This window comes from Poecilia reticulata, linkage group LG4, assembly GCF_000633615.1.
Source record: "Poecilia reticulata strain Guanapo linkage group LG4, Guppy_female_1.0+MT, whole genome shotgun sequence".
NCBI classification, from domain to species: domain Eukaryota; kingdom Metazoa; phylum Chordata; class Actinopteri; order Cyprinodontiformes; family Poeciliidae; genus Poecilia; species Poecilia reticulata.
In genome coordinates, this window is record NC_024334.1 from 21704416 (window position 1) to 21720283 (window position 15868).

The 15868-nt window shown below is 40.2% G+C and overlaps 3 protein-coding genes across 7 annotated transcripts in view; 1 reads left to right on the forward strand and 2 right to left on the reverse strand.

Annotated features, from left to right (window-relative positions):
* The window catches only part of pip5k1ca (phosphatidylinositol-4-phosphate 5-kinase, type I, gamma a), a 49301-nt gene extending 44283 nt beyond the window's left edge, over nucleotides 1-5018 (reverse strand). For all 3 annotated transcript variants that reach the window (XM_008407262.2, XM_008407260.2, XM_008407261.2), the window contains exon 1: nucleotides 4641-5018. In XM_008407262.2, the coding sequence (XP_008405484.1) occupies nucleotides 4641-4773 (133 nt within the window). In that variant the 5' untranslated portion in view covers nucleotides 4774-5018. The remainder of the gene's footprint in view (nucleotides 1-4640) is intronic.
* Nucleotides 5019-6579: 1561 nt separating this feature from the next.
* gpx4a (glutathione peroxidase 4a) lies at nucleotides 6580-15711 on the reverse strand. Of its 3 annotated transcripts, none has more exons than XM_017304515.1 (7): nucleotides 15673-15711; nucleotides 9142-9236; nucleotides 8912-9056; nucleotides 7568-7719; nucleotides 7349-7373; nucleotides 7137-7196; nucleotides 6580-6941 (listed from the first exon to the last, which is right to left on the reverse strand). In XM_017304515.1, exons 1-7 carry the CDS (start codon nucleotides 15694-15696, stop codon nucleotides 6909-6911), a joined length of 534 nt encoding a protein of 177 aa, XP_017160004.1. In that variant the 5' UTR covers nucleotides 15697-15711; the 3' UTR covers nucleotides 6580-6908. The 3 variants fall into 3 exon arrangements, with proteins under 3 accessions (XP_017160004.1, XP_017160003.1, XP_008405479.2); XM_017304514.1 differs by lacking the exon at nucleotides 15673-15711 and adding an exon at nucleotides 10658-10804; XM_008407257.2 differs by lacking the exon at nucleotides 15673-15711 and adding an exon at nucleotides 9393-9577.
* On the forward strand, nucleotides 11238-14140 carry polr2eb (RNA polymerase II, I and III subunit E, b). Its single transcript, XM_008407258.2, has 8 exons — nucleotides 11238-11428; nucleotides 11818-11992; nucleotides 12763-12878; nucleotides 12981-13061; nucleotides 13147-13205; nucleotides 13312-13390; nucleotides 13805-13877; nucleotides 13999-14140. The coding sequence occupies exons 1-7, from the start codon at nucleotides 11372-11374 to the stop codon at nucleotides 13868-13870; spliced, it is 633 nt and encodes a 210-aa protein (XP_008405480.1). The 5' UTR covers nucleotides 11238-11371; the 3' UTR covers nucleotides 13871-13877; nucleotides 13999-14140.
* Nucleotides 15712-15868: the final 157 nt, after the last annotated feature.

Consider the following 15868-nt stretch of genomic DNA (forward strand, 5'->3'; position numbering starts at 1 on the left):
AAGCCAACAGTGCGTCTTATAATCCGGTGCGCCTTATATATGGACCAATATTGAGCCACAACAGGTCTAGCAACTACGGTAAGCAGCCGCCGACTTAATTTTCCCCATAGAAGAAGAAGCGGGCAGTGCATGCTGGAATAGTTGTCAGAACGCTGGTTTGTTAATAAAGTTTGACTGACCTATCCATAGACATGAATACCGACCGTCTAGAATCAGGTCGTCTGCAGCTCATTTAGCACCACGTTCTCCACCAACACAATTGTGCAACACTAAAACCGTGAGTGAAACAATGACTGGGGCAGCCTACTATATAAAGTACTCGGGGACCCTTGTCCTGTATAGGTTCAATACGGGACGGGTGGCAACCGTAGCGTCTATTCTATGTGCCTTAAAACCTTCAATTTCCTCAAAAGCCAACAGTGCGTTTTATAATCCGGTGCGCCTTATATATGGACCAATATTGAGCCACAACAGGTCTAGCAACTACGGTAAGCAGCCGCTGTGTGCCTTATATATGAAAAAAAATTTTTAAATAGGCCATTTATTGAAGGTGCGCCTTATAATCCGGTGCACCTTATAGTGCGGAAAACACAGTATATCTTTACAAACCAAAGGCTGTCCTATAGACAAAATATCTATCACTGCCAAAAATGATCTTCCATAAAGTATTGGACGATCTAAATAACTCAGAGTGATAAACGCTTTTCACAACACTGTTTATTTGTTTTGGGTCAAATGAGGTCTGGCAACCATTCACTAGTGACAGCGCCAACAGCACAAACAAGCACACACAATGTTTAAAGACACCACTTCACGCAACATGTAGGTTTTTGGACTTAATAATGAAGCAGGAGAACCTGAAAAAACAACAACTTACAGGGTTGTATTCGCAAATCCTACCCACAAAGGCCCAAGCCGAGATTTGGACCAACAACCCTTTCCTTATATGGCCCAATCTCAATAGCTACATATTAACAATAAAATCATACTTCAGTACATAAGAAGATAACAAAAAATGATTGGGTATCAATTCCTCCCCTTACTAGACAGACAAGAACAGCAATGGAGAAGTTAAGATGCTACCTGAGGCTAAAGGATGTTTTTATCCAACTACAGCTCCAGGACTGAGAGATAAAACCTCTTGACGTTGACACCTAAGAAAAAAAAATCTAACGCAGTCATCCACAATGTTTTCTAAAATATTTAAGCAAAGGATTTTCAATCTTTGGTGTATATAAATATTTAAACCTTGTGAGTCACCGAGAGCCTACTAGAGTCAGGATGATGAGTGGAGTTAATTCAAAGTCCAGAAAGTCTTTGTACATTTCCACAGAATCACCTCTGAGAACTGAAATAACAGCAAGGACTTATGGTCTACATTTGTCAATTCTCACTTCCACTAATGAGAGTACTCAGGCTCTTAGCATATAAAATTAGCCCGGCCATTGCCTTCCTACGCAATTCCACTCGATTTTCATCTCCCTTCTGAGCTCCGTCTGAGATTTCTCCAACTGAGCTCCCTTTCTCTGGCTGAACTTCAACAGGGCCAATCAGCAAAGACAAGAAGAAGCTGTGAATGATAGATTATTCACTGTTTTATAATTGCAGCCTGACTGTAGTTCGGCAATGGCAGCGGAAGAAGTGAACGAATTTAGCCCGTGTTGGCCACGTGTCCAAACATTGACAAATTAAAGTCACAGCAAAAGGAACATTTAAGACATTTTATTAGATATCATTCGGTTTGGCATTTACCTCTTCACAGTGAGAGATGGTTGTTTACAGCGCATGTAATCTTGGCTAGGCTTCGTAGCTTCCTTCCGAATCGAGCTAGCTAGCGCATTACATACGTCATGGCCTAATGTTAGCAATGAGGTAAAATCAGAACCAATCTTTTCAAACTTTTCAAACAGAATCCACACCTCCAGCAAGCAATCGTTTCTCACTAGCCGAAGGTTCGGATCCTCCGTACGAAGCAAAGCGTAAAATATGGGGCTTGTTTTTACCGGGCAAACATCAAACGTGGCACTGACAGCGAAACAAGCCCACAGAATGATTCTACCACCACCATGCCTGACAGCTGGGACAGTGTTTTCTTAGGTTTCAAAAACCCTAACCCTCACTTTGACTCTCGTGAACATACTTTGAGAATCTGGACCCAAATAGCTAAACCCTCTGAGCACAAAACCTTCTACCAGAACCTATTTGGATGATTATCAGCCTCAAACGTCACCATTGCTTTTGGGTTAGAATTTTTGTAACAGGGTTTTCTTGCGTACAGATTGTGAGACTGGTATTTCAACCACTTCCAGTTTGTGGCTGGTTTGATTGTTGGTGGTTTCTGGATATTTTTGAACATTATGGCAAGTTTTCTTCATCCAGAGGGTGACAGTTTATTTCAGATACTTCAGACGGACCTCAGACATCCAAGATGGCTTTCGGATGAATAAAAAAACTTTGGGAACATTTCTCACCTCAGCCTCACGGAAAATGTAAGGGCTTTGCTTTGTGCAACTCAGGAAACAAACCATTTCAAATTAACTCCTCCAACTCTTGTCGCTAAGAGCGGTCAAACATCAACAGCAAACTGATTCGTCTTCCTTTCGAATTAGAAGTTATAATAAACCAAGGATTATTATCTACACAGCTATTAAATATAAAACTTCAGGTCTCCGTTTGCTAGCAAGGCAACATTGCCAATAACAGCTTCAGTAAGAATCTGGTCTTCTCTCATAGCAAAACAAATGCATCGTTTGCTTCTGTTCATTGAAAAGAGCACAAACAGACTTCATCCTGACTTCTCATGATTTTACCTGATACCTAATAAACATGCATAGTATGTAAATGAAGTCAGAAACCTACAGCAGAAGCATTTCTCCCCCAAATCTCATCACCAAGCACAGGCGTTTCTCATTATTAAGGTGCTGTGGAGGTCCCCTGCAGGGGGGAGCTGATTTTATTTTCACTGCAGTTGCCGCTTAGTTATCTCTGAGCAGTGCCTAAGAATACACTTTGACTACGCAACTTGAAATGAGCAACCCCACAACAGGATCAATAGTGACAAAAAAATAATTTTCTTTATCAGTAGATATGAAGGTTATACAGCGAGCTGATAAACGTGTAGAAGCTGAGTATTTTTTGTAAGCGTAAACCCCAAAATAAAACAAACATTTTAATATTGCGAGCGTCAAAGAGGAGGATTATAGAAATAGAAGAACGATATGCAGGAATTGTTGTGGATAGTAAAGTCACAGCTTACATTTAATTAAGGATTACTTTTGTTTTTCTTCTTCAAGGAGCTGCCTTTGCTACCTTGAGCAGCCGTTTGTCGGTTTTTCTTGTGTTTCCAACTGGCTGTCGTGATCAAACCCCTTCTAAAATATATATTTTTTTACAGTTTACCTGTAAAGTGTACATTAGCTTCAGTTTTTCCTGGCTGAAGTAACCATAAAACCCTAACCCCCAATAAACCCATCATATTTTACCATGTACAAACCGCTGTGGGGGGTTCTTTCGCCAAAATCTTGGGTTTATGTTGTGACATTACACTACAGCTCACTTTCTTTTTTGTTGGGGTGTAATAAACATGAAAATCATCCATTTTCAGGAAGGGTGGCGCAATTGTCCACACTGTTGTCTCACTGAAAAACAATCGAGGACTTTCGGTTTGAGGTCTGCATGATCTCCGAGTGTATCCATTGGTTCTTTCTGGGTACTCTGTCCTCCTTCCACCATGCAAAAATATAATTTGTCAGTTTTCACTTCATACTCAGACGTCAGAAAAAACAGCAACACCTCCAACTGGGAAGGTTGGAATGCTTTCCAACTTGCACCTGAGACCTCTCAACAACCTAATTTATGAGACCAATTGAACACATAAGTGTGAGCGTGTGCCTATCTTGCCCTGTTCAGACTGTATCTTGCCTCAGTATAGGCAACATCCACCAGTAATCCTGCAGGAATCAAGGATGTACATAATAAGGTGGATAAAATCAATTAATTTCACTTCATCAGTCTTTTGGGTTGAAAACCTAACCCCATGGCTCAAATTCAAACCCAAACCTGTTGTGTTAAATCAAAGCAGGGCATATTTCACCCTGTAGTGAATCTGGAAAAATAACACAAATTGGGTTTGTTTTTAATGAAGTGGTTTTTACAGTTTATGTTTCTCAAAATCAAATAGAAAAGTCTTCTTTATATATATATATTTCTAATTAACAAGAAGCACCAGAACGAAACATGTTGTCCCTGTTAGAGAGGTGGTCTAATATCCTAGCAACGCCTCTGTCTAGTTTTTATTTCCCCCAGTTTACTACTACATTTATCAGCTCATACATATATAATAGCGCCCATTTGCTTGTCTAATCTTGTCCGTGATTTGTTGTGTTTCTAGCCGCTCAGCACACGCAGACAACACGCTCCCCAGTGCCAAGAACTGCATGTTCATAACTTCACCTGCTCTGCTCACCCATTACCAAGCTACTAGCTTAGCTTTCCAGTTCCTGAGGCTAGCAGAGATGAGTCGGGACTTTCTGCTCACAGCAGCAGAAAGAGAAAATCTAACAAATAACAATAAGAAGGAGGAAAATAAACGAACATTAAAGAGGAATGAATTAATAGTTAATGAATACGTGATAAAATACCCATGTCTGCGGCGTCCATCCCGTAGCTGACTCCCACAACCGTCTCCCCATCATCGGATGCTGTGGCCCCGGATAGAGGGCTCCCTTCCCCGGCCTCCGACAGCCCGACCGCTCCCTCGGCTGCTGCTTCCATTCAGCCTCCCGGAGGAAAAAGAAAAACAAGCACGTCCTCCGAAAGACAGACCCTCTCAGCGGCGGTGAAATCCCGGCGGAAGGCGGAGGGACGCGTTGATGGATGTGTCACGGTAATCAGCAGGAGTAATGTGAGACGGTTCTCAGCGACGGTCCCCTCATCAGTGCGGTGTTCCCTCACGAAGCAGCGCAGAGTCCGCTCGTCTTGGCTGCACTTGCTGCTGCCTACTGAGCAGATCCCGCTGCTGCTGCCTGGTTGGTGCTGATAAGGGAAGCTCTGGCTCCATCTGCAGGCATGTGGGGTAACTGCAGCCAGGAACTCACTGAAAACTTGCATTACTGGACATTTTCAGTGTGCATCTCTTGTGAATCCTGGAGTTAGCAGTGGCATCTTTAACTTTATTCATTCTTGAATACTTTTATAAAAAGACCGTCAGAAAACTGCACAATGGATTAATGTAAAGTGATTCTAATAACTCAAAGTAAACATATGCAGGGGGCACCCGCATATGTAAGGTAAGAATTGCACGAGTCTGTGCAATTCTTACCTGCAGTTTTTAGCAGATTTTTCAAGTTAATATTTGGAAAATCTCAAGAGAGCTGCAGCTCCTCACATTATCAATATCAATGATCAGTAACAGTACAGTGAATTGGGATGGCAAAATCTTTCACAAATGATATTCAAATTTTTTTAATTGTGGAATTAAATAGATTATAAAAATGTTACAGCTTACATTGCAGTCTATATGTACACAATTTTTATATGTTGCAAATCACTAGATTCAAAATGGGAAATGTGTAGTTTCTAAATATAGAAGTTATGCCCACAAAGATTTCAGTTTCATATCCTGGTATCCTGTAAGGCTCTAAAAATCTATTAACTGTTTTCTAAAATATAGTCAAGCAGTTTTAAACTCTTTCCTCTCCACATTCAACTGGCATCCCGTTAACCATTTATACACAGAAAGTCAGAACCTAGCCATAAGTAAACTAAAAAAACATACTGGGACCTGATCTGGAGCAAAAATATTTATGAGCTTTTTAAAAGACATTAATTTACTTTTGACCTAGAATTGTTTTCATTTGACCTGTTCATAGAGGAAATACTGTCCAACACGCCCTAACCTGGTAGATTATTGTTCAGCTGTTTTGGGCAGGAACGTGACACAAAGCTGGTCTGATTCATTTCATTCATTCAATTCCAAAGATGAAAAGGTGAAACTGTTCTTGCAGAAGCTACAAACTCAATGCCAGCTTCAGAAACACTATGCCAGCCATATTTAGCTAAATTGCAACCTAAGGATAATATTAGAAAAGTTGGCATTTATTCACCACTATAATTATGAGACACACACAAAAAAAACTTTAAGAAACTCAAAACATTTAAATATTTCCTTATCAGTGAATATGTTTGAATTTTTTACTACAGACAGTCGGCCAACATTTCCTTGCTATTATTTATTTATTGTCATTTCTTGGAAGGGTTTTTTTTATTGTTTTTTTTTTAGTTCTTGTGGTAGCGCCCCCTCCAGAAGTTGCCGTCCTGAGCAACTGCCAATATTGCCTATTCCAAGAGCCATCTATGGCTATCACTCAGTGGTATTTATTTAATAAATAATGTCAACTAAACAGTTTTATCTGCAGAATTTGTAATCAATTAAGCCCAATAAAAAATGTTAGTATGCTGATGATGGCGTCAGCTGTAAATTTGACCCCCAATAAAATTCTGCTTTGGGCCCCTTTTAATCTCTAGCCGGTTGTGGAAAAAAGCAACACTAACGAGAAATCTCACAGACCAGACAAAAACTACAATTTAGATCTGAGCAAATTTATTAAGAAAAAAAAAGGCATCATTTTGTGCAGATTAAGAGAATTATTGATGTGCACAGGAAACCCTGTCTCCTTCTCTCCAGTGAACCAGATTCATATCAATTTTGAGATCCTTCCAGAAGGTTGGCACGCCCTTTTCATCAGGTCTGTCCTGTCCGCAATGCGGGTTTCGGAACAGACCGTCACTGGTCTGGGACGGACCTTAACCGTATGAATCGGTTCTTGGAGAGGCAAAGACAAGAAAGGAAGCATTGGAGATGTAATATGATAAGCTTGGCATCATTAGTCGAGGAATGGTTGGGTGTATTAAAGGTATTTGGGAAGATCCTTCTCCACCACCTGGAAACAAAGAAAGAGTAAAATGTCATCTGGGAATCTTCCAGTTGCTATTAATAATGAGACGGAAATTAAGTTAGTTTGTTCATTGTTTGCCACTTAACACGAGTTGATTTAAAGGGAAGTTTGGTCAAGATTCCTGCAAGTCTGACACAGCTCAGATCAATTCGGTAACGGAGGGAAGGATTTTGTACGTACACTTGGATCGTCCAGGGGTCCGTATCTTTTCACCACCTGCCCCTCCCTGTTGATCAGAAACTAGGTACAAAAAAGAAAAGAAAACACAAAGTAACTTAGCATGAGCTTTAAAAAAAACACACCAAACAGTTAAGTAGTAAAGTAGTTTTCTTATTAATTTAGAAAAAAAAGAGAAACAAGGTCAAACAATCTAAACTGTTAGTTGGGATTACCTTAGTGAAGTTCCACTTGATGCTGCTGCAGGATTGAAAATAAAAGGCATGTCAGAACAATCATTTCTCATTTGATTGACCTTCATTTCAGCTTAAATAATTCCCTGGTGCTAAAGTTGATGTTATGATACATTGTCATCTGCAGCTGTGATTAACTGGTCTCTGACTTTTACAGACTAGTGTCTTAATTAAGTTTTTTTTTTTTTTTTATCAACGTACTTTCCAAAGGTCCCCTTCCCATTGGGCTGCTCCTTCATCCACTTCCACAGCGGGTGAGCGTTCTCACCGTTCACTTCGATCTTACTGAACATGTCAAACTGAGCATCGTAGCCCTGGGCGAACTGCTTGATCTGAGTCTCGTTACCCGGCTCCTGCAGGTAAAACACAAAAAGCAAACGGATATGACGGAGACCAGTTAGTTTAAAAAAACTAACTGGATGCGTAAGGATGCGTGAACCTCTCTCAGTGTACTTGGCGTGCATCTTAGCAAACTGAGAGTAGTTTGCAAGAGTTTTACCTCATTTAGAGGCACTCAAGACAAAGTTTGAGTTCCCTGCCCACAACAGCCAGCAAGTGTTTAACACTGTGTCAGCCGTGAAGTATGGCGGTGGTGGCATCATGCTGAGGATCTGTTTGGTGGACTATTGTTAATTTCTTCAACTTCAACTCTAATCGATAGTTAGATGGTTGAAACGAGGACACAGTGGGAGTTCTAATGGGGCAATGACGACATACTGGTTTCAACATGACTAAAGCTCAATAACATCAATGCGCGCACACACACACACGTGCACACACCACCGCGTGTTTGTTGAAAATTTGTGGCCAGGAAACCAACCAATTGAAATCAATTTCAATATCTAGATTCAAATAAAAAGAGAAGCTAAATATCAAAAAATCATGCTTGTTGGCTGCTATAAAAAGCTTGTTTTACTGCAACTTCCTGGAATTTTTTTTATCAAATATCAGTTGGTTAGTGTTTGTGTTTAAGTTTATATAATTTTGATACAAGGTGGACTAGATAAAGTCCAAAATAAATTGAAACTTTTGCTTCCAAGTCATGTGTTCAGAAACTGCTGATTTTGTATCAGCTTTCTTAAAAAAAGAACAGATAAAAAAAAAAAAAAGTTTTTTTATCAAACTATAAACTACAATGACGCTAATGAAGACTGTGTGCAAGTTGCTGACCGGTACTGTCTGCCACATAACAGACCAGAGTCACAAAAATATTATAATGACCTCTTTCTTGGGCTGAACCTACACCGACTTGAAGGTATCTTTCTCTATTTACATTCTTATATTACACAGGGCTTCATAAAGTTGGCAGCTTCTGGATAAATCTGCTGACTAACGGGCAGAGATCCAAAACAAACACATTCATAAAAGCCTAAATGTCCCCCCTGTTCCCAGTGGGAAAACATTTATATCTGCACTACGTCTGTGGTCGTGTAAATTGTAAAATCTGTTATCAAAGTCTATTCGTTTTAGAATAAAAAACTTTTTTTTCAGGTCGTAGTCCAGCTTTGCATCAATAAAATGCAATTGAAGTTAATTTAAACGTACCTGGTTCCCAAACTGGTTGGACGGGAAGGCAAGGATGCGTAAACCTCTCTCAGCGTACTTGGCGTGCATCTTAGCAAGCTGAGAGTAGTTTACAGGAGTTTTACCTCATTTAGAGGCAACGTTGGTGATGATGACAACATTTCCTCTGAAGACACACAGAAAAAAAGACACATTAAAGAAAGATACTGTAGCTGTCACATTAAAAGAGAAATGATCACAAGCAGACTTACCTGTACTTCTCAAGGGACACCAAATCCCCATCGATGTTTGTTGCGTTAAATTCATAAATGGACGTAGCTCTCTGCCAATCCTCAATGGGGGTAGACTGTTGGGGGGGGGGAAACGAGGGTTAAAATGATGCATAGCATTTCTACTTCGAATTATGTGTAAATGAGGATACAAATACTGAAAAAACAGCAAAGTTATGAATAAAAATGAGAGTAAGGTCCAGCGTTTAAGCCCTAATTTGATTCCATCTTACCATCGCCTGCAGCAGGACAGAGAGCAGCACTGTGCACCCTGTCAGGAGCATGATTGCCTCTTACTTTGTTCCTCTGAAGACAGAGAGAACAATCAGCTCCCTACGCCTCGTGATCTGTGACTAAAGCTTACAGCCTCAGACTGACACAGACAGAACGCACACCAGGTGGTTCACAATCTACCAGGGGGCGGGCGCAGATTTACAGAAATGACAAGCTGTGACTCCTTGGTTCTAAACAAATAAATCCAGATCAGAAGGGCACGTGTCCTGCAGTCCATAGTTCAAAGTTTTTTTGATAATCTTGGGGGGGAAACTGAGCTGCGTGCGGCCCACGGGGCAAAGAGCGGTGGTCAGAGCAAACACACTCAGACTGTTTGTGTAATACGATTTAATTAAAAAAAAAAGATAATCCAACTGGAAACCAGACAAGTTTGGGGAACACATGCAGGTTGAAGAAGTTCATCTGAGTGCCAGAGCTTAAAAGCAACCAAATCGTAAGCCTAGACAACAAAAGAACGTGTGTTTTCAAGACATTTTAAAGCAGCGTTATACAAGCTGATGTGGGAAATCTCCAGCGTGAGTGCCAAGAATAGCATTATTCAATAAAAAGCTAAATGACCTTGATTTGGTAACATGTTCAAAAGATTTAGAAGGATTTTTCTTACACCATGTTCAAGCAAGTTTGTGTAATATTCACCCTTTTCATAACAGTAATTTACTAATACAGAAAAATGGATACAATTGGAAATGTTATACTGTTATATTTTTTAAGAGACTTTGAAAAACTTTTTTTCATTCCAATTTATTCCACCAAATATAACTGCGATGGTTGCAATGTGAAAACAAACGAGGGTATGAATATTTTTATGCTGTGATTCAGTTATGCAACATGACAAAGGGCACATGCAGCTGTGTTTATAAATGATGCGGTTATCAGCAGGTAACATGACCCAGAGGGCTAGAGGGTATTGACTTGAGTGTCATGAAGTATAATCTTATTACTTTGAATATTTGTCCGAACCAAAGTACACTGTCTGTGCAAACTGTTTACAGGGAGGAGCAGCACAGGTTATAAACTGTGGAGGGGTGTTAGCCAGCTAGGGAGCCCTTGATTGCTAATCAAAGGCTCGCAGCATGATGACACTAAGAAAAACAAGCTAACAGAAATATGATGTTACAGCTGTGGAGGTTAGCTTGCTCATTGCTAAGCAAGTTTGACAATCTCGCGCACACGAAACACATCACGTATCAGAGTTTTACGTTACCGTTGTAGATAAAACAAAGTACAGTATCAGCGCCAGCAGCGACCCACTGCTCGCCAGAATCCCTACTGCAAAAATAACATATAAGGGCCTCATTTTAGGCAGTTTTGTATAAATACGGGGTCCAGCTCCATAGCAGCTGACCGTGACTGACTCCGCCCCGCTGAGCGATATGTTGTGAAAGAGCTGGAGAGGGCGGAGCCATATTGTGATAGTCGAGTTATTTTTGTTGCAGTAATTCTCAAATTGTATAAAAGTCACTGGCGCATGCTATTTTTAAAAGCAAAGATTTTACGTAATAACGTTTGAATATTTTTTCACAACAATATTGCAATAATAATCATTTATATTAATGCCATATTATGGCAAAGATCATGACCCTGATTATAACTAAAACTGAACTTTCTGTATTACAAGCACAAGATAAATATAAAATTACTTGAACGTAAACTTCTGTGAGCCTTTTAACCAGAAAAAACATCCGTATATAAAACAAAACAAGATACTGTTTCCGGTGGGGAACTAACACGACGCTGCCACTCACAATATGGCAGACGCACTGGCGATTCATGTCTCACAGCGCGTGACGTCATTACCCTGCGTTGGTAAACGAAAGCGTGTGTCGCCTTGTCTAAGACGAGGATCAAAATTGACTTATCCATTTAAAAAACGTAATATTTTTTGCACATTTTGTTCAGGTGGGTTATTTAAGGCGGTATGGATGACGAGGAGGAAACTTACAGGCTGTGGAAAATCCGCAAAACCATCATGCAGGTGCGTTAGATTTGAAAGTTATCTTCCTTAGCATGTTAGCTCGGCGAGTCGCTTGTTTCAATGAAAAGTTCTTCTTCGTGGTGTTGGAAATCCTGGGGTTTCATAGAGTTTTATACTCTTTTTCTTGCTGACATTTAGCATTTTCAGTGTGATACAGTAGCAACCTATCAAAAATAAAGCCTGAAAATATGAATAACAGATTAACGGTACAGTTTGAGGTAAATATTCTCGCTGTAACGTACCTGGACTCCACTATCTTTATTTGAATATAAGCTTATACTAAAAGTAAAAGCCAGTGATGGATAAATTCTATATAGTGGGACTGTCAGACAGGACAAACCTGCTCTAAATAAATAAACAAACTGACGTTGCTTGTGATTCTGTCACAGCTCTGCCATGACAGAGGCTATTTGGTGACACAAGACGAGTTGGATCAGACTCTGGAGGAGTTCAAGAGTCAGTTCGGAGACAAGCCCAGCGAAGGTCGACCCAGACGTACAGACCTTACGGTGCTGGTGGCACATAATGATGATCCCACAGATCAGATGTTTGTTTTCTTTCCTGGTAAGGTTTTGCTTTTACCGTTCAGTCTTTAAACGATACTGTGCAAAGTATTTGATTAACTTTGAAGATTCAGAATTTTTGTGTTTGATTTAAGCAAATTTGAGCAAAAATAAATACAAAATTCTCTTAAATTACTTTGAAGGTTTGTATTAAATATTATTTTACTTCTTACTTTCGATCTATTTTTTGTACATCATTTTAATATTTTTAGATTATATTTGCTTCCAAGTATCAGCACAAACACACACAGTTAATTTGTAACCCTCTAGTTATGAATTCATAATGGCTTTTGCCAGCACAATAATAATAATAAATGATCATCTTGAAATTCTTTCATTTTTTTGGATTAAAAGAACTACAAAATGTCTAGTTCGGGGAAAAAAAAGTAGAAATCAGGAGGTCAGAGCTTGGTAGATTCCAGGAAATGGTCTAGTTGACAAAAAAAATAACTAAATGAAACTGAAGTTACATCATTTACATGTTTCAAGTGAGAGAAGAAATCTTAAGAAGACTTGAATCAGAAACTGAGATATGCCATACTAATTTTTTTTTTGCAAGATTTATCTCGTATTCAGTGTCAAACTGTCCGATCAGCTGTAAACAGTTCTAGTCTTTTCCTGAGAGAAAGACGCAAAGATATTCAAGTTCTAACTTGAACAGGAAGAAATGAGGCACAGCAATTCAAATATTACTGCTTTATTTGAAATTGAGATGTGTTTGATCTGATGGGTGAAAGAGCTTCGTCTTCATCGTTTTGTCGTCCCCACCAGAGGAGCCCAAAGTGGGGATAAAGACCATCAAGATGTACTGCCAGCGGATGCAGGAGGAGAACATCACCAGAGCCATCATTGTGGTTCAGATGGGCATGACGCCCTCGGCCAAGCAGGTGGACAACTTTCACACTCGGGCAAACGCTTCGCGCGAGGTTTGGGAAAAGTGACTCTGTCCTGGATGTTTTTCTAAATCTGTTTATTGACATTTGTTGCAGTCTCTAGTGGACATGGCACCCAAGTACATATTGGAGCAGTTTCTGCAGCAGGAGCTGCTTATTAACATCACAGAGCATGAGGTAAACAACAATGAGTTATTTTTATTTTTAACGTGAACTAAAAACGACGGCGGCTTCAATTCTGCATCCTGTCCCTGACTTTCAGCTTGTTCCTGAGCACATCGTCATGACGAAAGAGGAAGTGACTGAACTTCTTGCCAGATAGTATCCTGATCGATCCTAATCTGCAGTTTGTGTTGCAATGTGCCGAGAGGTTTTATGCTTCGTTTTCGGTTTGTGCCTTTGTTCTCCTTAACCCCTTTTAATTTAGTAAGTTAAAGGAAAGCCAGTTACCAAGGATACAGGCCGGAGACCCCGTGGCTCGCTACTTTGGATTGAAGAGAGGACAGGTAAACACAGACGAGCACTAGTAGAAATAATCTGCGACATCTGAGTGGGGAAACTCCAGCAAGGTGACAGGCAAAACCAAGAATGCAAATTCCCACTGAGGTAGAAACGTAAAAATAAGAAGTGCATACACCTGAAAGCAGTTTTGACATTTAAACAACTGCATAAAGGGTCCAGTCAGTTCTGTAAAAAAGTTTTTCTCATGGGTGCAGCCGCAGACTGACACTGCACACCACAAATGTTCTCATTATCAGCCACAATTCACTACAAAATGAACTCTCGGTTTACTGGAACTTTTATGAGCAGCACAATTGTCTGATTTGAATAAATGTTTGGACAAATGCAAAACACCATCAACAGTGTTATGGAAACATCATAAAAAAAACAAATGGAAGCTGTTTTTGTGAATTTTACAGGTTGTAAAAATCATCCGACCCAGTGAAACTGCTGGCAGGTACATCACCTACAGGCTAGTCCAGTGATGGACAGGTACGCAAAACAACTTTTAAGATGTTATCCATTTTAAAACTCTCTAAACCATCCATTTGTATTTCAAGTCTTTCGGTTTTGAGTTGCAGAACCTGACACGCATCTCCGTTTTGTTTTCTAGTTCTTCTGAATCGACCTTCAGGACCGCTAAAGTCCAGTTTTTGCTTGTGGATGGAATTTCTCGTTTTTAACTTTAGATTCCATTTTTATTTGTATTTACTGATTTTTGTAAAATAAAGTCAATTCAAATATGGTTTCCTGAATCTTTAGTTTAAAGCAGTGTTTCTCAACCTTTTTTGGGCCAGCGCCCCCCTAGCCCTTATCCAGGTCCCCCACCGCCCCCCACCAAAGAATTTGTAAGCTACTTTGCACTGACAATTATTTTATTATTAATGTTACTATCATTATTATAGATGTTTTTAATCGGCGCACCGATTATGTTTTCTCAGCGCGCCTTATGCCCCTTCACCTCACGCACATATCGGGGTAAATGTAGCGAGTTTTGTCGTATCGGCGTCTGGAGGAGGAGGGATGTGGGGGGAGCGTATGTTTCTACGCTCCTACGTTGGGGGGACGCTGATTTATGTTTTCGCATCCACCTGAATAAGTGCCCATGGCACTTCAACAATATTATTTTACCTTTTAACTGGAAATAGTGTCCGTTTATTCTTGCCATACAGTCTCTGTATTAATTATTGCTAGAAAGGTCTTGCCATACCAGTTTATTCCTCCGTATTTACTTTAGTTTCTTAGTTTATTCTTGCATTTTGTTCTTCATTCATTTCCATTTAGTTTCATTTGATTCGTATTATCCTCTCTCGGTTTATTACTGTTGCTAGATTTATCGTTTATTGACGCCCAGTAATTTTCACTCATCACCTCTTGCGCCTCCTAATCGTCATGTGTTTCACATCATGTGTTGATTTTTCACTGTTCAGCGTCGGATTCTGTTTTTATGCCATAATTCACATCTAGTTCGTCGCTCCGTTTTATGTCCCGCTTCTCTTGTTTCAGAGTTTTGCGCAATGTGCGCGTCGTTTTTTTTAACCTAAACCTTTTAAAAACAACGGAAACAATTTCGGTGTTCTGATTATTGAAATTTAAAAGTGCTGTGGTACAGTTGTTCCATCAAACCCGTTTCATACCGGACCACTTACAGCACCGTGTTAACGCTATAAAATGAACGCTCTCTATCGTTGTATCACCCATGGAGGGATTTCTTTATTTAAATGGGTTCATTTTTCAGAGGGATACAAAGTGAGGGCATCGTGATTTTAGTAATTACATGTTTATAAGAGCGATTTTCGGTTGTCCTTCCATGGAAGCGGGCAGCCTTCAAACGGACAAAAAAACACTTTTTAATATAAGTTGCTACTTTGACATGATCACAGAACTGCCAAAACACATGTAGCCTACATAAATACCAGACGAAGTGAATCACAGCAGCGTCATCAGCAGGTGTAACGCTGAACTGATGCGGAGCGGAGCCATGTAGCTACAAACACTGAATAGAAGAAGAGCTGCCATCGATACAGTTKCAGCCAAGCATGATTTAATGTTACACAATACAGTTTTACCAAGTTGCTCAAAGTCTAAACTGGTATTGTTGTGGATTTAAGGTGTAAAGTTTACCTTCGACCAAAGGCATCCCAGCGCCCCCCTTTTGTAAAAATGTCCGCCAGCGCCCCCTGCCGTCCTCTGAACGCCCCCTGGGGCGTACCGCCCATGTTGAGAACCGCTAGTTTAAAGCAAAGTTTTACCGGTGTGCTGAGCTGTGTCGAATGCGAGTGCCTACCTTCTTTTTCCTTTTTAAAGGCATGCTGCAGCTGTCGTAGGCTGGAGTTTCTAGCGCTCTGAATTTTTTTTGTTTATCTCGTCTCTCACATGCACTTCCTCTTTACGCCCTCCCTAAAACCAGAGTAGTGACATCATGACGGAGGCAGAAACTACGCTCTTCCTGCTCTGCATTGGTCCCCTATTCTGTTGGGTGA

Bases quoted from the DNA above. Each gene is read 5' to 3' on its own strand.
- polr2eb (XM_008407258.2), top strand. From the start codon at position 11,372: ATGGATGACGAGGAGGAAACTTACAGGCTGTGGAAAATCCGCAAAACC. The intron at 13,062-13,146 runs GTAAACAACAAT...CCTGACTTTCAG, and splicing joins TTAACATCACAGAGCATGAG to CTTGTTCCTGAGCACATCGT. The intron at 13,391-13,804 runs GTAAACACAGAC...TGAATTTTACAG, and splicing joins TTGGATTGAAGAGAGGACAG to GTTGTAAAAATCATCCGACC.